Genomic DNA, 23,887 nt, shown 5'->3' with positions numbered 1-23,887 from the left:
GGCATCACTGACTCAGTGGACATGAGTTGGAGTAAATTCTGGGAGTTGCTGATGGACAGGGAGGCCTGGCGTGCTGCAGTCCATGGGGTTGCAAAGAGTCAGACACGACTCAGCGACTGAACTGAAACATTTGCATAAAAATTTTTCTGTGGACATGTTTTCTTTTATCTGTTGTTTATATCTAGGAATGGAGTCTCTGGGTCATATGGTAATTCCATCTAACTTTTTAAACAACCCAGTGGCAGTACCATTTTACATTCCCCCCTAGCAGTGGGTGAGAATTCCAGTTTCTCTGCTGCTTCTCTAACACTTGTTATTTGTCCATTGTTTGATTCTAGTCCTCCTAGTGGGTGTGACATGCTGTCTCGTTTGTGGTTTTGATTTATATTTCTCTGATGGCTGGTGGTGGTGAGCATCTTTTTATTTAAACCTTATCTGGTTTTAGAAGTGGATCTACTTAAGTAAACATGACTTGTAAAAACTTACTGTAGTTTAGGTCTTTAAGTCATGATGGAAACAGGCACTCAGGGCAGGTAGAATGAATAAGTCAGGGTGATGATGCAGAACAGGTTGGCCTGTGCAGATTAGCTGAAAAGCAGAAACAGAAAAGTGAGTTTAGATCCTTTTCAGAATTTTAGGCCTTCATCTGGGTGCCTGCCTACTCCTGCATCAAAATGGGGCCTTTCAGTGGATTTATTTATTTACTTACTTTTTATTGTCTTCAAGTGGCTTGTGAATTCTTGGCCCCAGCAAGCAGTTCCTACCTGTTTATCACCCCTGCCCCTCTTCACACGAGAGGCCATCCACATAATGGGAGGTTTTCAGATAACTCCCAGAGTAGTGTCCTTGATGTTTCTGCTGCCACACAGGTCTTCCCCACTTCTCCCACTTATTTATCGTAGCGTACCAATTTTCTTTTTATGCACTCTCCCAAGACAAGAACTGAGCGTTTTAAAGAACAGAGTAATAGCAGAAAATCAAGGAAGAGTGATTTGGAGAAAACTGTCAATAAATGCTACTTTTCACTCCCCCCCCGCCCACCTTTAAAAGTGTTTAAATACCAAGTGCTATAAATGCCACTTACTGTCACACTTTTAGCATTGGAGATGCTATTTTGGGGCATGGTTTCAGTTCTGGTTGGGTTCAGTTTGTGGTCTGTGTGACATAGTTTTCCCAAAGGTTGTAAAGTGGGTTAAATTTCAGAAATTCAAATTGATTCAGTGGTTGGTAATGAGGAACTTATTAACATCTAGTGGGGATGAGGGGGATATTGGTCTTCATTTTTCTGGTTTTCTTTCTACTTGTATAGGCAGCTCTGTGGTGACAAATCCTGTGCTATACCGGTTTTAGAAACAAAAATGTAAAAACCACCTCACTATATTACATTAAAGCTCTGAATGTAAACAGCAAAGTCAGTTTCATTATAGCAACATAATTGACCTGGGCTGCACTAGGTAAAATGTGAATTAAAATTCTAAATGCATGGCTGTTGTTTGACATGGATGAGGTTATTTTATTCCTTGTGGGTTTTCAGTATCATTAACTCAGGGTTTGGTGTTTGTTTTCCTCATCTCATTCCCAACCTATTCAAATTGTTTGGGTAAGAATGAGTGCATTCATCTCCTCATGCCCTAAACTAAACCTTTCCCTAATCAACTCTGCGGCACCAGAACAGTCCGTAAAAGTTCCCAGTGTAGCTCTTTCTCCAAATTGTTTTGTAAAATGTGAAGTTTCTGTTTGTTTTGAATTGTTACTGGAGTCAGCATAAGCAGCTGCTCTTTTTGGGGGGTTGTGACAAGGTACTTGATGGAGAAAGGACAGTGAAGAGTTGAATGCTGAAAAGTACTTTTGGGTTTTAAACAATTTGGCAAATCCTTTGGCATATAAGAACATCGATTCTAACATAATGGTACAGAATTCTAGCTTAGATCTAGACCAGAATTTCTCAGTTTCAGTGTTACTGACATTTTAGGCTTGTGAATTCTCTGTGATGAGGGCTGTTCTGTGCATTGTACAGCACTGAACAGCATCCCCGGCCTCTACCTACTGGACGCCAGTAGCACCTCTCCTCTCTCCCTCCCAGCTGTGACAACCTTAAATGCCTGCTGCTGCTGCTAAATCACTTCAGTCGTGTCTGACTCTGTGCGACCCCATAGATGGCAGCCCACCAGGCTCCCCCATCCCTGGGATTCTCCAGGCAAGAACACTGGAGTGGGTTGTCCAGTGCATGAAAGTGAAAAGTGAAAGTGAAGTCGTTCAGTCATATCCGACTCTTAGCTACCCCATGGACAGCAGCCTGTCAGGCTCCTCCATCCATGGGATTTTCCAGGCAAGAGTACTGGAGTGGGGTGCCATTGCCTTCTCTGCTTAAATGTCTCTAGATGTTGCCAGATGTCCCTAGAGTAGGGGAAAAGGGTGTCAAAATTGCTTTGTTTGAGAACCACCTGTTTAGATTGATACATATTGCCTCAAACCACCACTGTTCATCAAAAATGCCTTTTCTGATAGCTTTGTAAACTGTTTTGCTTGTGTGTTCTGTGGTTATAAATCTATAGCCAATAACTTTAAAAAAAAATTTACCAATTAGTGCAAGCTAATGAATGGGTAGAAGGTTGAATTTTCCCAGCCTTGCTGTCATGTTGAGAAACATTTTATTTTCCCCAATGATTTGGGCAGGTTTGGGTCTACGGAGGACTGATGCATGTAAATTCCCTTAATTGGCAGAGCCATTGGGTTTTTTGAGGTGTTGCTGGCTGTATAGCAGTGTCTTTTATTTTAACATGTATTTTTGAGTAGCATTCATGTTTTTTTTTTCCTTTTAGTGAAGGTGATGGGTATTAGGCTGTCTCAGGTAAACTGTGGGGAGGGGAAAAAAAACACAAAAACAACATGTTCTTTCAAGAACACATGGGACAGGTCAGCTGCTCTTTTGGAGTCAGCTGCTTTAATCTCCTGGATGTGGGCCCTCTATTCATTTCAATGAATATTTTATCTTACAGACAACACTTCTTATTTATTAAGCGTCTTCTGAGAGAAGCTGGAACTATCTCTGTTTCAGCTTGATTCTTCAGCTTCCTTGGAAGAGAGCTAGAGTGAAAGATGTTTTCATTTCTCATATGTAGGGTGTTGGGAAGTGGAGACTGGAGAGATGGCACTTGTGAGCTGTAAATCTCAGAACAAATTCCCATCTGTCACTGCTGCCAAGGCTGCATTGTGGAGATCGTTTTATTTCCCAGTAAACATCTGACAGTGAAGTGGATTGTCTCTGGGTGTGCAGTGTTGCGTACCCTCAGGAGTATCTCCTTACCTGGGAAGGGAGAAAGGTGAAGTCATCAGTGGAGAAAGAGCTTGCCTTCTTCCTTCTGCTGCTTGGGAACCCTGGGTCTGTCACTGATTCCTTAGGAACATGCCTGGGCTGCTGGGGTCACAGGAGAGATGCTGTTGAAGGGAATGAAAGGTTTTCAATCATCATTCTGGCTGAGAACCCATGGCAAGCCACTCTTTCATCTGTGAAATGGGAGCCATGATTCCCACCCTCCCTCCCTCTGGTGTGTTCTAAGCTGAGGCCAGATAAGGAAGCTGGAATTATGATCTAGGAGCTCTGCATGGCGGGATAAAGAAGTAGAATGTGAGGCAGCAGTGTTCATGTCTCCTGGGTCTGCAGCATCTTCAGTAGCTGTGATTCACCCTGTTGCTATCTACTTAAGTATTCCTTTCATTTTGTGAGAGAGTTATGCTTTTTTAAAAAAGGTGGAAGAAGGCTCTTTCAAGATGTCCAAGCTCAGGATGGAAGAACCTCATTGCCTCTAATAATAGACTGTCTTCATGGGCCTGAAACTCTAGAGCAGGGTAGAGGTGGGGTTACCTGTGGCCAGTGTAAGCTGTTGGACAGCTTTGTTGAGAGCCATTTGCCTAAATGTTGGGTTTAACCTTTCGGGTCTGCTTCACAGCTGAGGCAAAGCCCCTTTATTTTTGTAAGCTTAGTCTTCTTATTAGTAATGAGAATGCTTTCCAATTCATCTTTCTAAAAACCATCTTGGCTTTGGCAGAAAATTCCCTTCCTTCTAGCGTCTTCAAATTTCACCTGAGACTGCCTTTACTCTGACATAAAATCCCACGTCTGGAGTCACTTTTTGGTGACTCCATTTGGGGGGGAATTTTAGGGGGGGTAACTGGGAGGGGTGGGGTGCAGGGAAGGGTGATAGGGTTGTATCCTCTACCCTGTAGTTAAAGTCCTTCCCCTCTGCTTAGCCTCGCTCATCTTCTTTTAATCAGTGCTGCTCTTAATTACCCCACTGCACCCACTTCTGTATGCATCGCTGCCTTCCCCCCGCAGCAGCCGGACATAGCTCTCACTCTCCGAGTAATGATAGTAATCGCTGGTAGGGCAGACCTGTTCCTCATCCTTCTCTGAGCACATTTCTTATGGCAGGTGTCTAGTTCCTAATTAAGTGCTAATGAGCATGCCTAGTGGACCGTGATGCCTCTGCCAGCTTCTTCAGTTTTATGTCCTGCTATTGCTGAGCTCTTAAAAGGTGACAGAGCAGGAATTAGTGTCTTCGGGATGACAGGAAGGTGATTTTATGCATAAAGAAATTGTTATTATGATCTCAAATGGTGAATGAGTAGTTTATAAATACTTTCCAAGAATACTATTAATGTTGCTCTCTCTGACCTCGCTCCCGTTTCCAATTTCCTTCTCATTAGAACTGTGCTCTCTTTGGAAGGAATGGAAGTTTAAAGAGGTTGGCTTCTAAAGATTTTTAAAAAGATACTAGGAGTGGTTGAAAATTCACTGTAAGATAACTGTAGACACTGATTTCTGCCTTTTAGCTGCTGCTTGCTCTTGAGGGCTGGAAACCTGTTTAGTATTCAATCAAATATCAGTAGTTGGGGTGGAAATTACTGAAGATCTGGCATAGAGATCTAATATATTCAGTACACGCAAGGGGGTAATAAATAAAACAAGTAATTGAGTCCCAGGGAAGTGAGCACAAATCAGAATCTTAGGAATTTCCTAACATTACACCTTAGAAATTGAGCTTTAATCGTTTTTACTATCTCATCAAAAATGAGTTTTATGTTGGACAGCTGAAATGCAGCCAGATTTATGGTGGAGGGGCCATTTCTGATACTTTTTCATTTCCTGTAGTGTGTCTTAAATATATGAGAGCAATGGTACTTTTTAATATGAACCGATTTACAACTTCTGGAATGGGTTAAGCGATAGAGGCAAAGGCATTTAGGAATGAGGACTTGGTCATCAGAGTGTTTTCCTCTGCAGGCTTCTTAGCCTCACTGTAGCCCGGTGTCTTCGTCTGTGACATGGAGAGGGGCTGGTTTGGGGCATGAAGCTCAGGAGAAAGGAAGGGATAATCAAAGTTCTGCCTCTGTGGTTTCTTTCAGTTGTCACAGGCATGTCTCCCTGAGGCCTCCCTCTGTGTGTGGTGGTACCATGGTGGCCCTTCCTGCGTTGACTTCACTCCCCTCCCACCTGCTGGGAGAAACTCAGTGCCTTGAGCCTGGCCACCTGTGAAATGGGAATATCAGTACTTCCTCGTTTCTGTGAGGGTTTGATGAAGTAAGGGCACACAAGTGCATAAGAGTTGCTAGTTCTTCCTTCTTTCTGGGTTTGTTAACTAAAGTGAATATTTGGTTTTGTCTCATCCTACCATGTGTTAAGTTAATACAAGAATGCTGGGGTAGAATGGAATCGCCTAGTAACCTGTGACTCGTTGAGAATATAGATACTATATTGTAGGATGCATATCTGTGCCTCCCCTGTTGCGACCTTTCTGAAATCAGAATGAACCCAAAATCTGTGGCATCTTAGATTCAGTGACGGCACTGGATTTCAACCCTGGGGCTGCCTAGAGATGGGGCTAACTAATACGTGAGGCCTTATTTAGCTATCCAAGCTTGCACAGCTACGCTCTCAGGGTGTGAGTTAGGCCAGAAAGTGACAATGTTAGTCTGAGGATTATGTTTTGGGAAGATTAAACTAAGCAGGTGCAGGCTTTTGATGGACTGAACGTACTAACCACATTTTTTTTTTCTCCCTTTCCTCCCTCTCTCTCTCTATGTGTGTGTGTGTGTAACCTGATCTGTCTCCTCCATCCTCTCATGTCATGTCTGGTTTCTACCCGGATGCCGCCGCCGCCGCCGCCACCACCACCACCACCTTTTCTTTCTCTCTCCCTCTTCCTCTCAACCACCACCTCCAACAGCAGCAGCAGTTGCAAGCTCAGCATCTTTCTCATGGCCACGGACCTCCAGTGCCCCTCACCCCTCACCCTTCGGGACTTCAGCCTCCTGGAATCCCGCCCCTCGGCGGCAGTGCCGGCCTCCTGGCGCTGTCTAGTGCTCTGAGTGGCCAGTCTCACTTGGCAATTAAAGATGACAAGAAGCACCACGATGCAGAGCACCACAGAGGTGAGAGGCCGGGCAAGCCAGATTAGGACCTTGTCCTAACACTCTTACAGTGCTGCAAAGTTTGTGCACCGCTAAAGAAAGCCCCAACCCATACAGAGCGCAAACAATGAGCTAAGAGGAACTGTCTGTCGCAAAGCTTGGCCACTGAAACACAGTTCACCCTGGAGGTTTTCAGGGTTTAACGTGGGCATCTGTAGATTTCTCCATCTCTTTAGATGGCAGGCATCTTGACATCTTGGCAACTGCCTCGTTAATGCCAGTGGCCTGTACCATATTATGGAAAACTGTTAACTGCTTAATTGGGTAATTTTCAAAGAAAGTAATGTTGTTAAATGGGGCGAAATAAGAAGTTAAATTTGAAAGTGAATGTGTTCAAATGAAAGGTTTGATAATTGCATCTGTTACTACTTAGTTTCATAGGCTTTAATTCTAGTATGCATTAAATATTGGGCAAAATTGCACTTGACTAATTTTTTGGAAAAAAAAAAAGAGTAATTTATTCTGTCAAGAAATTTTAAAAAAATAGGCTTTTGTGTATGGTTAAACTGTAAATCTTATGTTTACAAAATACTGTAATTTTCAGGAAATCACTGTATTAGGAATGTGCAATGACTTATATAAATAAAAGCCATTTTTAAAACTGTTTGGGGCTTGTGTTCTAATTATTCCCCCCTTTTTTTTATTTCTGTTCTTGCCTCTGTGTCTGAACGGGCATGTCTGTGCGTTTCTTGGTAACCTCGGGAGCAGACAGAGAACCAGGCACAGTAAGTACCCCTACTTTATGTGCCTGCTGCACATAAAAACACGTTCCTCCTCCTACCCCCACGGTGCACCCCAGCCGCCTTTCTGTACATATAGGCACAGACACGTGTATTCTACCCTATCGTTCTCAGCAACTTGTTTTTTTAATTTTTTTTATTTTAATATGTCTGTTCTCTCCCCCAACCCCCACCTTTTGTATAAAACTTTTATCGGATGAGAGGGAGGCAAAGCTAAGATTACTCACTTGAAAATACACTTTGATCCTTACGTGCCCCATTTTAAAAATATGTTTATCATTGCACTTCGAGTCCAGGTTTACTTCTGATGTAAGAGCATATTCATTATTTTCGTAAGTCAGTTCTGCAGGCAAGAGGTCATAATCCATATGTGAAATTGGTTAGTGTTGTGTTATTTCTACCTAAACCATCATTATCCTCTGCAAATGCATCTTAGTTGCTAGGTTTCTATATCTGGTTTTCTTTTCATAATCGTCCTTGGAGTGTGAACTTGAACTTTATTTTAGTCCAAAGAACTGAGTCTTTGAGTAATCTCTCAAAACCAAGAAAATTGAGTTCACGGAGCTCTGTGCTTATTGAGTTCGTTTTTTCACCAGCCTAAATCTCAGTATATATACTGAGTTTCCTGCATAATTATTGTAGAAAACTCATGGTAACGGTTATATAAAATGGAGAAGCCCACTTTATGTTTGATCTGTTCACTTATCTGCCAGTTACTTGTGGGGTTGCTTGTCTCTCAAATGCACCTCTCACATGTTGTGGAGCAAACAGTGAGAAACTGGCCCCTTTTCAGCTAAGATAACCTATAGTTTTTGCCCCTTTCCTCCTTCCTTTTTTCTTGCTGAACATGGCAGTATTTTGACAATCTTCAATCTAAATACGGTTTAAAAATGGGATACTGAACTTTTGAATCACTCTGATACTTTCTTATGAGTTTGGGGGGAAGATATGTAGGTTTTTTTTAGTTTAAAAAGTTTAGATCCCCCCCTCCCTCCACCTTCTGTGTAGAATAGTAACTGTTTTCAAAATTTTCTTTGGGACTGAGCTTGGTATGCTTATGTGTCAGAGTATATTAGGGGAATAGGTAATGGTGAAAGGATGAGGTAGCTGGTTATGAAATTCTTGTTCAAAATATTAGGAAGAAAAAAGAGGGGAGAAAAAATTAGAGGTAGAAAATAAAATCACCTACTCCCAAAGTACAGACCTAAGTAAACTGATTTATAGAGGAACTAACTTTTGATTTATGGGAAAGTTGTACCCTTAAAGAAGTACAAAATAGTTCTTCAGTTTCAGGCAGCTGTGGGTTGTTTTTAAGTCCAGCTAGTTTAGTTATTAGTAAGTCCATATTGAGTTAGCAGTCAGTGAACTTTCAAGTCCAAATGTGGTAGATACATTGCATAAACCAATCTATAAAATAATATAAAATACATGGTTACTTTATGTGTTATTTGCATGTCTCCTTTTTTACACCGAACTTTTGTCAAGTCTTAAGTATAATTTCAACATTTTCAGAAGTATATATACTGAGTTTCCTGCATAATTATTATAGAAAACTCATGGTGATGATTGTATAAGATGGAGAAACTAGACTAATTTGTAACCTAAACATTTAGTTCAGTCTGTAGAGAGGAATTAAATTGTTCACTGTCTATATATGTGGGATTTTGCTGCAGTTATGTAAAATTAACTAACTCTTCAAACTTTATGTAAAGTTAAATATGAGACTCAGAATGAGATGATGTGTACTATTAACACCTAAAATATTATAATACTTAACTATTTAATAAATGGTTTGAATTATGAAGTTGAATTTCACTTGGCAGATAAACTCAATTGATTATACAGGTGTTTTGTTTTGTTTTTTCACTCAATGAGTGTTTAAGAGCAGTGGCTATCTAGGGCAATGATTTTCACACCTCTTAGTCTCAGAACCTTCATATACTTAAAGAAATTGATGGCCCCAGAGAACTTTTGTTTATGTATGTCATATATTTTGAAAAGTCTCTGGGTTCGAAATAAAGCAGATTTTTAAACAGATAAAGAGTTACTTAATTGTGTTAAATAACATTTTTAGTGAAAAATAACTAATTTCCAAAATTTAAAATTAGAGTGGAAAGAGTGGGTTTGTTTTTTTGCACATTTGCAAATGTGTTTAATGCCTGGGGTATCTGAGTTCTTGTCAGTTTTTTGCCTTCTGTTTGTTGCCATATATTGTTTTGGTTTAAGTATTAAAATCTGCCCACAAAGAGACACCCTTGAGGTCCATTGGACCAAACTGTTGAGAACCTCTGCCGTAAATAAGACCAAGGAGTTCTGAGAAATTCTAGGCTGGCATATAGTTTTATTTTTTTCCTACTCTTCTTTCTATGTTGAACAGATATTTCTTATATCCAGTGCAAAAATTAAGGACTTCAATAGATCCAGAGGGAACTATTGAGTGTGTATGTATTGTTATCTCTGAGTCTAAACTATTCCATTCGCTAGTTGAAGGTTTTATGGTGGGAAAACAAATGACCTATAATGTAACCTGTTTTATGTAAAACCCAGGAAAGGAAAGAGCTAAGAGCAGAGAGGACACGATTTTTAAGTTTCTCATTTCTGAAAGGGATGAGTGGTAAAGCTAGTAACTTAAGAGAGGTGTAATTTGCTGTTTGGCTATTGATTTTAATTTAAGATTTGACTACTGTTTTTCTAATTCACAAACCTTTTTTTTTTTATTTTAATGTAAGCCTATTTATCAGAGTGCTACTACTGAGCAAAGAAATGACCTAACAAAAGCCTTTATTTCTTCAAGAGTAATAAAATTTAGATACTCAAGTTAATTTAAAGATGAATTGCACTAAATTCATTTTGGCTGAAGAAAATCTCCTTTAAATTAAGTCTGCTTGAAAGACCTGGAGTTAGAGAATTGACAAGGAGCTGTATGGCTTTTAAAAAAATGTGATAGGGTGTTTATTTAAGTACTCATTCATTTAACAAATATTTACTGACCATTTACTATGTGCCAAGCACTGGCTGAGAGCACTGCGTATACTTGCTGCCATTTTACAGTGATGTCTTGTGATGTCAGAGTCAAATTATATGTTGAATGAAAAGCACTGAAATACCTCACTCGTGTGATCATTATTTGGAACATCTAGAAAAGGGAGGAGACTAGAGCAGGCTGTCTGGGAGAGACTCTAGAATGGGACGGTTTGTAAACTTAGGCAGGTTCCTGAGTGGACTTCAGAAGGCCCTTGAATACCCCTAAGATTGTATGTAGAGTACTGTGAGTGAGTGCTCTTATGTAATGCTGGGAAAAGATCATAACTCCCGTTAAATTCTCCAAGGGGGGTTCCTGGCTCTGAAAAGTCTTAAGTACTTTTCACCTTCTTTAGGTCAGAATAGTGCATCACTATCATTTTCTTCTAGGTGGTACTAGTGGTAAAGAACCCACTTGCAGGAAACATAGAGATCCAGTCCAGTCCCTGGGTCCGGAAGATCTCCTGGAGGAGGGCACGGCAACCCACTCCAGTATTCTAGCCTGAAGAATCCCATGGACAGAGGAACCTGGCAGGCTACAGTCCGTGGGGTCACAAAGAGTTGAACATGACAGAATGTACTTAGCACACATCATTTTCTCAGACACAAAGCACAGGGAGGTTGGGTGCTTCTGTTCATATGGATCATCTTTCTGAGGGACTCCATTACCACTCCTGCAACTGATTTCTACAGTTATCACATTCACATTTAGAACTTAAAGAAGTGGTTATGACAGCCATCACTGGATGTTAAGAAGGTGTCTTTATTTTTCTCTTCTCTAGCTGTTGTACATGACTAGTTAATTGGCAGAGGCAGGACTAGATCCTAGTTCTGGACCACCCACCCCTTCCCTTTTTCTGAAATGACACTGTGCAGAATAGAGGGCAAAGAGGGAATAAACTGTGAGGCTTGCTTTGGGAAGAACTTCACTCTTGGCCTGTTTCTGAAATTTTATTTTTGTGAATGTCACATTGTCTTCTTGTGGCTTTTTATGGCCATGGCAGTGTCGGGGTGTGTGGGAGGGAAAGGAGCAGTGATAGAAAGAAGGTAGGTTTTAGACTAAGGCGGACCCAGTGGAATTCTGGCTGCACAGGCAGTATTCCTCATCCTTTTGGACCTTCTTATCTCATCTGTAAAATGGCAATGGTGGCTGCCTGCAGGGTGAGGGTTTAGGACCCACAAATGGGAAGTCATCAGACATGCCATTGCAGGCCTTTAGGAAGGTCCTCCCTGCATCTACCTGCAGGGGAGCCAGACAACAGGAAACGTCGTTGGTCACCTTCAGCATAGTTACTTGTGGTTTCCTTTCCTTTTCACACATTGTGTGAGGCTTCTGTGGCGATGAGGGCCCACTTGACTGAGCGGCTGGTCCTGATGTTTTTCTGTGTGTCAGCATCACGAAACACATCCCCAGTCTCTTAGGAACTTGGTCAGTTGAATGATGCTGGAATTCATCAAAGGTAAATGGGGGCTCAGAGGAGGTGTTTTCACCTAAACATTGATGACTTTATCTTGGCCTATGCCAAGGAATTGTGTGGAGATGAAGGATAAAACTAAGATGAATTACCTGAAATCTCTATATTTAAGGCACAGTAGGGAACAACTTAAATTTTCTGAAGCAGTGGCCTCAGTAGATTTTTCTTTTGGTAGAACTTAAAACTCTGTACTTAAAAAAATACACTAGATCCTCTGGGAAACCCAGCATCACTGCTGTGAGAAGGGTGAACCCCCAAGGGAAGGAGGACCCTGGCGCTTTCTTGCTTGTTGGGAATGGTGTGTTCCTGTGCCAGGTGAGGTGTCTGCTCATCATTTTCAACATCCCCTCCTAACGCCGGACAGCAAACTGTCTGCATCTTTCCAATGAGGAGAGATGGGTGTAAGTGCCGTCAGATATCAGACACCACGGCCCAGTCCTGACCCACTGCTTTCTAGTTTCAGGACCTTTTTCTTGGCAGTAGAAGCTTCTCACCAGGGGCTGGCAAATGAACAGGGGCAGTAGCACCGAAGAGCGCTTTACAAACATGCTTCTAGAAAAGGTTTGAAATAGAGCTTGATTTTTGCTGTGACCAAGGTCCTGATGAGGGGAATAAAGGTGTTATGAGGTCATTTAAAGATTATTCTTAAGGAGTTATGTTTCTTTTCAGCTCCATAGTTTTTATTGAAAACGTTTTGTTTTACCTGGAGAAGGAGGTGGAAAAGCAAACTGTGGACATAGAGAGTGATGCTGAAGGTATTCGTGGTTTAGCACTTCTTCCAGCCCAGATGTCACTGGGTGTGTGTCTATAGCTCTTTTATCTTGGGCATCCTCTCGAGTCACCCACCTGCATCCAACAGTGCTGAGTTCCCAAATGTAGGTGCAGGAACATGTTTTGTTTTGTTTTGTTTTTATTGTTCTCCCTGTATTTTGCCTTCAAACCATGTGAAAAATAGATGTTTACCCTTCAGACCTGGTTCATAGCCAATCTTCCAAGACATGTTTTCTACGTTTCCACACATCTCCGTTTGCTTCCACTTTTTGCCATTGACAAGTGGGGATTCTGTTAGTTTTACAGGTTAAAAGTGCACTTGTCACAGAAGGCGTGAATGACCAACTGGACCGCAGCACAAAGTACGCACAGAGTGATGGCTTAATTGGTGCCAGGTGTGGATGAGGCGGCGCACAGATGTGATGGGGTGTGTCGTTACCTAATTGTTTTAATGTTCACTGAGAAGTTAATTGTCAGCGTAGAGTGTGCTAGCAAATTAGGTTCCCACTGCCTTAGTGTAACTGAGGATAAATGAGGTGTCATGAGTTTCCAATCTGTACCTCTGACACAAACACTTTTCCTGTGAGGAGGAGACTGTTCCCAAGGGGAATCAGCATGGCAGCTAAAGAAATCCATTTGAATAATGTGCATTATTTTCACATTAGGGAAACCTGTCTAGCTTTTGCTGTCTCCATGAGCGGGTTTTCCTTTCACATTTGCTGCTGGTGGCTTCAAGCTTTAGATTTGGTTGGCAAAAGAATTGCTTTGAGGTCTCAGAGTAGATGAAGGAGACGTGAATGCTCTTATAAAGTGTTCTGGCAACACTATCAGTGTAAACCAGCTCTCTCTCATATATCTGGAGTTTACCTTCCAAAATACCTCAGTATACATGCACAGCCATTCTTGTTAAATTGCCCAAGAAAAGTAAAATTCTTGGAATACGACTATAAAGACTGTTTATTATTGATATTATAGTAGCTAAGTCTCTCTATGTTGGTCTTGAGTAGGTGGGTGTTCAGAGCATGAAATAGAAACATTATTTTCCAGAATGGTCAGAATAAAGGTAACACAAAGTCCAAATCTTGACATTTTCTTCTGAGTCGACTGAATGCTCTGAAATTCAAAAGATTCTTCTATTTAAATTGTAAGTAGAAGGTACGGTTTGTTTCTTACATGTCTGGATTTTATTTTTACTCTAAGAGATTACATTGTCCACTTCTACCCACTAGTTCAAATACCACCAACTCTCTAGTTAACCTGGGCCCACTCATCTTGAGCAGGGAACGATTCTGGTGTGTTTCTATGCAACATGTTTCCCCTATTTGGGAAATTGTGCTCTGAATCTGACCACAGGTTATAACATTCGAAGGCTTCCTATGCTTTCTGGGTAGCTTTTTTGCTCACTCTCATTTCTGTTCTTAACCATCACATCACTGTTGGTGCAAGAAAGGACTCTCGGGAAGCACAGGGTAACCATAGTGAACAATTCACCTGTTATCAGTTCACATGCCCAGTCAGGTTTTAGGCTCTCAAATATTCCAGATTTAGAAGGGATAGGTCCCTTCTTGTGGTTCACGCCTTTTCTCTGTTCTTAGACCTCATCTAATCATTTCATGAATACTCTGTATATAGATGGAGAGAAAAGCATGCCAGTTGGGATAGCGGGTCTTTTAGACACTGTCTCTGGGCTGAACATTCCAGGGGGATCTTGTTTTCTTTAGAGACTTGTTTCATCTGCCTGTCCCTTTATAGTTTTACTTGGCTCTGTTCCCACCAGTGTGTGTAACTTGAAAGGTGCAGAAAATCATCACGGCTTTCAAATTTTAGCTTATTTTGAAAACAGCGTGTTTTTAGATCTTGATTTGCTCAGATTTGTAATATCCCCCATGAGCTGTATGAAACTTCTATTTTTGAGTTCTTGTAGGGAAGACATAAGGTAAATAAGATGATTTTGTTTGGTTCTTAAGAAAATTTTTAAACAAACGAAAACTTATATAAAGTCTGGAAATCCCAGCTCTCGGAACATTTGTAGTAGAAGTCTGCCCAGTAATTACAGTGTTTGAAAAATTCTGGCAGATAATTAAATTTTACCAGCTGCAAGGTGAAATAAAACATCAAGTTTCTTGGCTAGAATTAGAGTCTATCATTCAGTGTTGTAACACTAGTTTTCATGTTGATTAAAAAACTCTAATTCACAATTAAATATTTATTTGGCAAATAAATATTTGAAAAGTGAATTTTACTTGATGAACGCTGTTTGGAAGATAAATAGCTTTCAAAATACAGACTCTAGAGGGAGAAGCAGTAAATAGGTATATGGAACCACTGTTGGCAATAATTGATGGGGCATGAAACTGGGGCTGTGGATACCTGGGCTATTTTGTTGCTCTCTGCTGGGGTGTTTTTTTAGTGTGATTCTTGGGTTATAAATGGCAGGAATCGTGAGTGGAAAGCCAGGAATTTGGGATTGTTTTCAGGTCATTTTAAAGTAAGCTGTAAAATGTTTTTCGTGTTTGATATGTTCACAGTTTTGTTACGGTGGGCATGTACCAAGTAAGGCAAGATGTATCTGTGTTTAGGAGGTGGGGGAAATCCAAGAAAGCATGCATTAGTAGTTATTATATCACATTAGAATTTTAGGCTCAATAGGTTAAAGAGCCAATATGACTTTTAAGTGAGAGGTATTTGTGGGGGGTCAAGTATTTGGGTACAAGTATTCAGTGTACATAAACTGAGTTTAAAAATCACTCTTTTGGGAGTGCAACACTTTGACTTAATGGACAGAAGCTTCTTGACTTCAGGAAAATCACCTCGCCTTCTGGACATCCTCTAGATAAAACAAGGGGGATAAAGACAATGAATATGTTTTAAGGTTGCTTTAGCCTCATCAGAGGTTTGGTCCTAACTGTCTTCTGTGTTTAGAATGCATGACTTTCTCAGTAACTTGAAGCAACCTCAGTTTTATTCTTTTACAAACAGGCTCTTCTTAAATGTTGATTGAATATTAAATTTTAATGTTAAATATAATTCTGTCTTGTCCTCTTTCAAATCTAACAAATCAAAATGGAACCGTAAATTTTGAAGGACCCAAAGGGTATTCAGTCAGCACCCAGGTATAGTCTCTTCATTCTTAAAATGTGTGTAAAATGTCTCAGAACAGCCATCAGAATGACTATTCTGCTGCTGAGCCCTGAGGAACATAAGACCATGTGTGAGAACAAAACATAGCCCAAGGGAAGAAGACTTACGGTATCAGGAGACATCCAGCACTACCCATGTGGTCACTTGTGGGTTCTGAGGATCAAATGAGGGACTTGTGAAAGATGAAGGTCACCTAGGCAGTAGTTAAGCAAAACTGTTGCTGCCAACGGTGAATTGAAGTTCATTAGGCTGGAACTATTTGCTAAAGTCAAGAACAACAATGAAAGCAGTGTCAGGGCTGGAAGATGCTGGGGACAATCACAGCAAACAGGGCACATGGGAACCACAAGAAAGTGGTTTGTCACAGGTGGGGCTGCAGCGTGGGCCAGGCACCCGCTGGCTCCAGACTGTGGCTGTCCCGGGCCTCTCCAGCCCACACTCCTTGCTGCCGTGTTTTGAATCAATTTTATACCATCAAAGGTATGATGAGACATTTCATTTCGTAACTTGTCTCAATCTTCCATCTGAATGGAGCCAATTTTCAGATAAGCAGGAGTGCTAATTACCAACCCCATCTAAATTTAGAAGTACTCTCAGAGCTTTGCAGAACTCATTCAGATTATAGGCCTCACTTAAGCTGCTCAAACAGGAATGAGAATTTCACTTCTGACATGGAGATGCAGAAGCCTCACAGCTTGCCAGGGTCCAGCCAGAGGAATGTTATTGTTCGTAGCAAAAATTGCGTTGTTCCTAGAAGGCACGTCGTTTACTTTTGTGATCACAGTCCCATTTGACGTTAGAAAAAAATCAGATCATTGGAAAGCTGTCTTTGAGTAGCTGAGTGGTTTGGATGCCCAATGCTAGTTATAGCAGGAGAGCTGCTCAGGAGACCCTGGAGAGAGAGACTTTAAAATTGCCAGTGGACACCAACACTGCTGTGTTCTGCTGGGCGCATGGGTAGATGTCAGGTTGAGAATGATGCAGCCTGGCCCTCACTGCTTCTGGTCTGAGTCTGGAGGAAGAGACTTGGGGGCTGATATAATCTAGAACACAGACAAGCGTGTTTGGACACTTTTCCCACTGAGCACAAGCTGCTGCTCCCTTCCCCAGTGTGTGTGTTAGCACTTCACAGGAGTTTTGTTAAGTCTCCTGCGTCCTGTCAGGCAGTGGGTCTGGGTCAGAGGGGTTAGTTTTTAGCAGACGTTTGCCAAGGTAATTAGTTCAGGGATCCAGCCAGCTCACCTTTCAGCCCCACACTGCTCGAGACATTATTCTGAGCTGCTCTATATTGAATTGTGTTGGTTGCTACCACTGCTTTTATGTAAGCCTCCCGGCATTTGTGGAACTTGAACGGTCATGAATGAAAGCTCAGCTGCTTCAGAGGCAGCCTCTGAAGTGGGCAGAGGGGCTTCAGCATGCCTTTTGATTTCCTCCTGAGTGTGGTTGAGCTGAGAATGTTCCCATGGTGGGTCCCCAGTTTTCACAGGGCACGGAAGGAGGGCGGTTTGAGAGCAAGCCACCTGGCTAATTTCCTTGGGCTGGTTAGGACAGAAGACCCATCCAGGGCCTCTAAAAATGGACCTTTATTTAAAGATTTGCTCCTGGTACTTATTGCATTAGAGGTGGTCTTACTTCAAGGGTTTCCCAAGCTCCTTTGTATTTTAAATTGCAGCCTAGAAAGGTAGCATCACTGTTTGTTGGCCGCAGACTGAGTTCTCCAGCATCTTTCAGAAACGGGTTATCTGGGCTTTGAGAAAGGAAGTTTTTGCACGGCCAGTTCCGCATTGTTCAAGGCAGTAACACATCACTGAACAAATTGCCCTCTTGCATATGCTAATCCCACACTTAAAAGAACTCATTGTAACATGTTCTGATGCTTTAGCCCAAGGGGAGATGGGAATTGAAGGGATGTCAGATCGTGTCATGTGACCCTCAAATATCTAAAATGCCTGTTTTCTTTGGGTCAGCAGTTCATACTCAGCACATGTGAAGGAAAGTATCCTGTGTGGTTTGTGGAAAAGATTAGTCCCTGTTCCTGCTTTTGTGTGTGGGAGCTGGCCTTGCTGTTGAAGATTCACTGGCTGCAATTCCTGCTTTGGGTCTTAAATTTCAGTGCTCTTGGCAAGGAACACCAAATCTTATTTTCAACAATAAATTAAAAGAATTCAAAAGAGTTCCTTCATTGTGACTGTGGAAAATGTGATTTGCCTTTTAGGAAAGCATGCTGTTAATCCCACCCGCTCTCTTTGTGTCTTTTTAGAAAGGCCCACTTTGACTCTTACAGTGACAGAATACGTCTAATAGAGTGATCTCAGGTTTTGCTCATAGACCATTCGTATTCCAGACCAGGGAGTCTCAGTGGGAAAGAATAAAAACACATCCACGTATAAACAGCAGGCTCCCATTTCTCTTAAGAACAAACAGAACAGAGGAGCAGTTTAAGTGAGTAGGGCCAGAAGGATCCACGAGGCTTTGGATGGCTTGATTGCATAATCAGGGTCTCCCTTTTAAGTGCTTAAATCTCTATAAATGTTTGCCATCTACGTCTTCTGATGAGACGAATTAAATGGAATGAAAGGCTGTGTAGGTATCACCTTTCCAAATCGGCTGTCACATCCAGGTTGGGTTTTCATGTGTGCAGAGAGACTTGGGAAGAAATCTTTGATTGATTTGTTTTTTTTTTTTTTTTTTGGTCTTTCAGAGTAATTCCCTCTTGGTCCCAGACAGTTTAAGAGCCACAGATAAACGCAGAAATGGGCCCGAGTTTTCTAATGACATCAAAAAAAGAAAGGTGGACGATAAGGACTCCAGCCACTATGTAAGTAAATAAAGGGCTTGAAATAATATTTTGTTTGTCTTCTTGCTCACCTTTTAAGTGAGTCTATAAAAGATCTGATAATTTCACATATTTTAAAATAATGTATAAATAATGTATCAAGAGGATAGATTCTTACATTGTAGGATATTATTTCCCTCTCGAGCTGTAAATTGTGTATCTTCTAGGCTCAGTATTAAATTTGCGGCTTTCTACTGCAGTTATTCATAAGAGGGGATACAGAAATGTAGGACTAGCTTCATGGTGTGTGGTCTGAGCCAGCTGCACTGGCCCTGCTCTTATAAGGAACCTGTCTCACCCTTAGTTTCATCCTCTGCTCTCCACCATCTTTAAATGCTCAATTTTTGAGCCAGGGCCTGTGTTTTAATTTTGTCCCAGGCCTTGCAAAATTTGGTACCCTGTCGTGCTGAAATAATGAGGATAAGAATTTGATGTCATCAGCTGCCTTTTTGGATGCCATTGTGGTAATAGATTCACGTCCAAATTAGGTCTTAAGTCAGAGTCTGTCCTCTGCTACAGCGAGCTGTGCAGTGATAAAAGTCCGTGGTAAACATGGAAGAAACACTGGGGGCATCTTGTTCAAACCCTGCAGATGAGACCACACAGCTCGATGTGAGGACTCTTGATTCAGATCTGGCTAAAACCACATTCGTGAGGAGAGCAAACCAAGCCAAATGGCCATTGACTGTGGTCTCAGGGTCATAAACATTGCATCTGACAGATGCCTTGTCATTTCCTTGTGTGTCCGTGAGTTTCTATTTCAGGATGGACACATTCTCAGAAGCAGTGAGAGTAGAGGGTGAATTAAGCCTTTCCCGGTTGCCCCTGGAGGAGAACGTGTCCACCTCCATCCAGCTGGCTGCTGTGCAGAGGTTTCCCCGCTGGACCTCTGTCTCCAGATAGCTGGCACAAGCTGAGGGCTAGTATAGTATTTAGAAATGGGTAACAGTTCTTGAGGAGCACCTCAAGGTAGTGCCAGGTACTGTATCCTTCTATGTGGCTTGTTTCACTTACCTCTCAAAACCACCCTGTATATTTGGTACCATCCCTCCATTTCATAGATAAAGGAATGGCAGCACAGAGCTTTTAAGTGATTGGCCCAAGGCTGAAATTAGTAGCAGATCCTGGAGACAGTCTGACTCTAGAATCCATGCTCTTGATAACCATGCTAGGATTCCCAAAGCAAGAGCCTAGGATTGGATGTTTTGCCACAGAATATTGGTACCTACTTTGTTCCATAATAATACTCTAAGAACCCAAATTGTTGATCTCCCCACCCCAGCCCAAGCCTTTTTAGTATGTATTTGCCCCTTATCTTTTGCCCAGAACTTGTGTTGCACACAGATACTTTTATATATGACGTTGATTGTTCATCAGCCATGACATACCAAAATTTGCACACTTGCCAATGATACAGTTCCAAGTTGCTCTGTGCAAGGCTCGTCTGGATGAATTATTTAGTAGCGAGTGATGTAGACTCCATGGCTCTACATGACTTTTTCGTAACCTGCTGCTATTAGCTGTGTCTAGTTGTATTGGTAGTTGAGGGCATTGTATGGAGATGAGGATGGAGAATGTGGAGCAAAGGACTCAGACCTTAGATGTTTGATGGCAGATATGTACTGTACTGTGAAGGTTTATATTTGGGGGATGATCCGATACAAAGCTAACATTTACATTTCAGACTCACTTCACAGTTCCATTTTAAATAAATGAGTTGTTTGCTACTTCTTACCAGTTGGTCTGTACATTACATTAACCTTTTTTTTTCTACATTTTTTTCCTAAAGGGAAACCCCTTCAGCTTATATTTTGTCACTGTCACCCTGGGTTTCTTTCTTCCTTTCTTTTAATCAGTGTTTTTCATTGTTGTTGTTTCGTTTGGCTGCGCTGTGCAGCATGCAGATCTGGATCTTAGTTCCCTGACGAGGGATCAAATCCGCGCCCCCTGCAGTGAAAGGGTGGAGTACTAACTGCTGGACCCCCAGCGAATTCCCATACCCTGAGTTTCTTAGTACCTGAAAACGTTTGTGATTTTCTGTGGGCTTTGTTAAGAGAAAGCAAATGTTTTTTAGTATTGTTTTTCTTTTATTGCATGAAAAAATACTTCTTTCAACAGACTTATTTGAAATTACCCAGATTTCCTCATTGGCTGTAATTTCTTGTTATTGCTAGTGAATTGCATGGGACCTTTATAACTATGACTAAAGCATATCTAGTCACACATTATTAAAGAAAGTCAATTGGGTCTCCCTCATATAACACTTTAGGTATGACTAGATAAAACATTTAAGACATGAATTTAGAGTTGGGGGTATCTTTCTAGCTGGACTTGGGGTCCACAGAAAGTTAGTGAGTTTGCACTTAGACTGATATTTTTCAGACATTATTAGTGTATTCTTATTTGACAATGACATCAGTATAAGAACTGTGTAGATCATAAACCCCGGGGCCTGCTCCTTTTTGAGAATTTGGGCCCATTTGTGATAACCTGTTTTTTTGTATGTCCGTTGTATGACTCTGCACTAAAGAGCATAGGCCTTTTGGCTAAGAAAGCTTCTTAACCGTAGACTGGGCTTCTTCAGCCTGACCTGAACTTGATGTAGGGGTGATCATGTTATTAAATTGAACAGCTTTTTTTTCCTGAAGCTTTTTCAGATTTAGTGCAACCATGGAGTTTCCTCTGATGAGCCAATTTTATGGCTTCATGTCAAGACCTTAAAAGCCCTACTGTAGGATGCCAGTGCCCTCCAGATACTGCCACCCTATCTTCCTTCCATCTCAAGAATATTCCAAGTTGATTGCTAAAGAGCCAACGTGAAGTTAGATTAGATCTTGGTAGTTATTTCAGCCAGTACTTAGCTTTGTTGTTTGTACTTTTTTTTTTTTTTTTTTGCTTTATTTATTTTTTTGCTTTATATAACTCTTTTTGCAGTAATTAGTAACCCCATAGGAACAAGGTCCAAATTTGTCTTTGTAATTATGAATTGCCCATGAACACTAGAATTGTTGACAGCCTTCAAGGTGATACATGTAAAAGCAATGGTATGAAATTGTGTTCTTAGTTTGAAATCCGTTGGGGAAAGATCTCTTAAAGAAGGACATGTAGTTTTCGGATTATAAGAGATTCAGCTGTTGCAAACATTTATTGAGTCTTTACTGTGTGCCGGGTTTTACAAGTTGCCATCACCTGTATCTGCACTGTGACTGTATGGCTGGTGTGCTATTGCAACAGAGTTCCTGCCTGGGGCTCTGCACCTCCCTGGGTCAGATGAGAAGGGAAGAAGGTGATCTTAATTACCAGGGCTGGCATTCTGTAAGGGAACCCGTAGGCATGTCCCAGGTCATTTTCTAGTCTGTCTGCTACCAAGAACTATAGGTATTTCATTGAGCCTCAATCCCTTTAGTAAATGGCATTAAAATCTCTCTTTTTTTTTTTAGGATAGCGATGGTGACAAAAGCGATGACAACTTAGTTGTGGATGTTTCTAATGAGGTAATGATTCTCTTCATCAAACTTTATTTTTAGAGCAACTTGTGAGAGAAAGGATGTGGAGCCACCATATGTTGGTCTTTTGCAACTTTATACATTAAGAATTTACTGAGTGTTCATAAAGTAGTAATGGTCTGAAAACAACACAAACTTGTTTCTTTAAAAAAATAATCTGTCTCCCTAACCATTTTGGATTCCTAGGTTGGTGTCTGGTGCTCCTTTCTGTCCTGTGCCCTCTGGGCAAAGTATGTGAGCATGAGGGGAGACACAATTGTTTCTAGATTTTTTTCTTTATGGTGTTTCCACCGGTGTGCTTGCAGACACCATCCTGTTCATTGTAACAACAATATTAGGTGCATGTGCTCAAATCGCCCAAATCTCAAGGACTTTGAGCACTCTCCTTTAATTTGGAGAATTGGTATGGAAACAGAGTGTGTAAAGGGAAAGATCCATCTGTTGTGAGTGAAATCATGAGACCTTTGCTTGTGCTTCTGGAGGACCCCTCATCTCCCCGTGCAAGCCCCGCCCATTCACCCAGGGAAAATGGGATTGACAAAACCCGCCTGCTGAAGAAAGACGCCTCCAGCAGCCCGGCGTCCACTGCCTCCTCGGGAAGTTCCACTTCTTTGAAATCCAAAGAAATGAGCTTGGTAGGTCATAAGAACTGTCACTTGCCTATTTAGCAGTTCGGTTTTCTTGGGGAACCAGAGGTTCCCTAATATATTTGAAATATGGGGTTTTTAATGACTGAGTTATAGATTTTTAAGGGTTTTAAAGTGCAACTCATGGTTCTTCTCTCTGTCCCTGGGTGATTCCTTTTTCCCTCTGGGTCGTCTCTTCTGGGCCATAATTAGAGCAAGATAAGCTTCCCTGCCTGTTGCCTGCTTTCTTGAGGGATGTGTCTGTGGCACAGACTCTCTGAAACGGACTTGACAAATGGTTTGAACACCGTAGGTCGTATGAAGTCCTTCACTTTCTTAAGCGGTGCATTTCCCCTGGTTTTAGACTGACCCGTCCTGTTGGGTCATGTTGTGATTGGGTTACCAGGCAGATGGTGATGTACTCAAGGTGGCACCAGAGGTAACCTGGAACTGGGGGAGGGATGAGGGTGCTACCAGGCCTATTCATGCTCTCAGTCATTCACCAGACATTGTGGAGTGTCTCATCTCTCCACTCTCCATAACTACACCATAACAACTCTGCAGTTAATCCCTGTGTGGTCCCTCAAGGCATTATCCCATTTTACTGATGGGGAGGCAGGCCTCAAGTTGACAAGCTTGAGGAGCTTGCCAAGTTTACGCAGCACATGGACTCCCAGGCCAGAAAGAGCTGGGGTCTCTCTAGCCTGTGTTCTTTGCTATCTCAGAGCACATCTCAGACTGGCTCAAAGGACACGAAAGGCTGAGATGCAGAAGAAGGTGCCCTGTGACCCTGTTACCATCTTGACTCCCGAAGGCCTCTTACACTAGTGGGTCTACACTGTTTATGTAGGCAAATGGGTGCTGCCGCTGAATGCCAAAGAGTAATTTTCTTTAGTTACATCTCTTAAAATGATAGGGCTACTTCTAGGGCTTTTGCCTCTGAAATGCTAGTTTGCTTCTCATCAAGTTGATGGCTCAGCTGTCTCTCACTGTCAGTCTCAATCCCACTGCCACTAAAAGGCAAGGGTGGAAAGGTTGGTAAGGGGGTTCCTCGCTCTGATATTCTCAGTGATGGAGGCATTTGTTTCTGAGTGACCAAGAACTTTCCTCTGGGTGGTCATCATTCTTACTTGGACTAGATCCAAAGTCCACAAGCCTGATGGAAAAATACTTTTTAAAATAAAATCTACGGAGGAAGGCGTGTGATCATGTTCTGTGTCTCTAGCTAGAGTTTTAATTCTGGCAGGAAGAGGAAAGGTCAACATTTCTCACTCACAAGTTAATGCTGTCAACATTGTGT

General features: G+C 41.7%; 1 protein-coding gene across 3 annotated transcripts in view; it reads left to right on the top strand.

Moving 5' to 3' along the window:
- LOC102170232 (transducin-like enhancer protein 1) overlaps positions 1–23,887 on the top strand; it is a 91,618-nt gene that overhangs the window by 39,905 nt on the left and 27,826 nt on the right. Inside the window, exons 7-11 of one of the 3 annotated variants that reach the window (XM_005683807.3) lie at positions 6,228–6,432; positions 7,180–7,196; positions 18,321–18,437; positions 21,896–21,949; positions 22,444–22,596. In XM_005683807.3, the coding sequence (XP_005683864.2) occupies positions 6,228–6,432; positions 7,180–7,196; positions 18,321–18,437; positions 21,896–21,949; positions 22,444–22,596 (546 nt within the window). The remainder of the gene's footprint in view (positions 1–6,227; positions 6,433–7,179; positions 7,197–18,320; positions 18,438–21,895; positions 21,950–22,443; positions 22,597–23,887) is intronic. The other 2 variants (XM_005683808.3, XM_018052101.1) reach the window with 2 other exon arrangements.

This window comes from Capra hircus, chromosome 8 (genome assembly GCF_001704415.2).
Source record: "Capra hircus breed San Clemente chromosome 8, ASM170441v1, whole genome shotgun sequence".
NCBI lineage: Eukaryota > Metazoa > Chordata > Mammalia > Artiodactyla > Bovidae > Capra > Capra hircus.
Note: the sequence above shows the minus strand (reverse complement) of the source record. Positions and strands in the feature narration are given on the sequence as shown.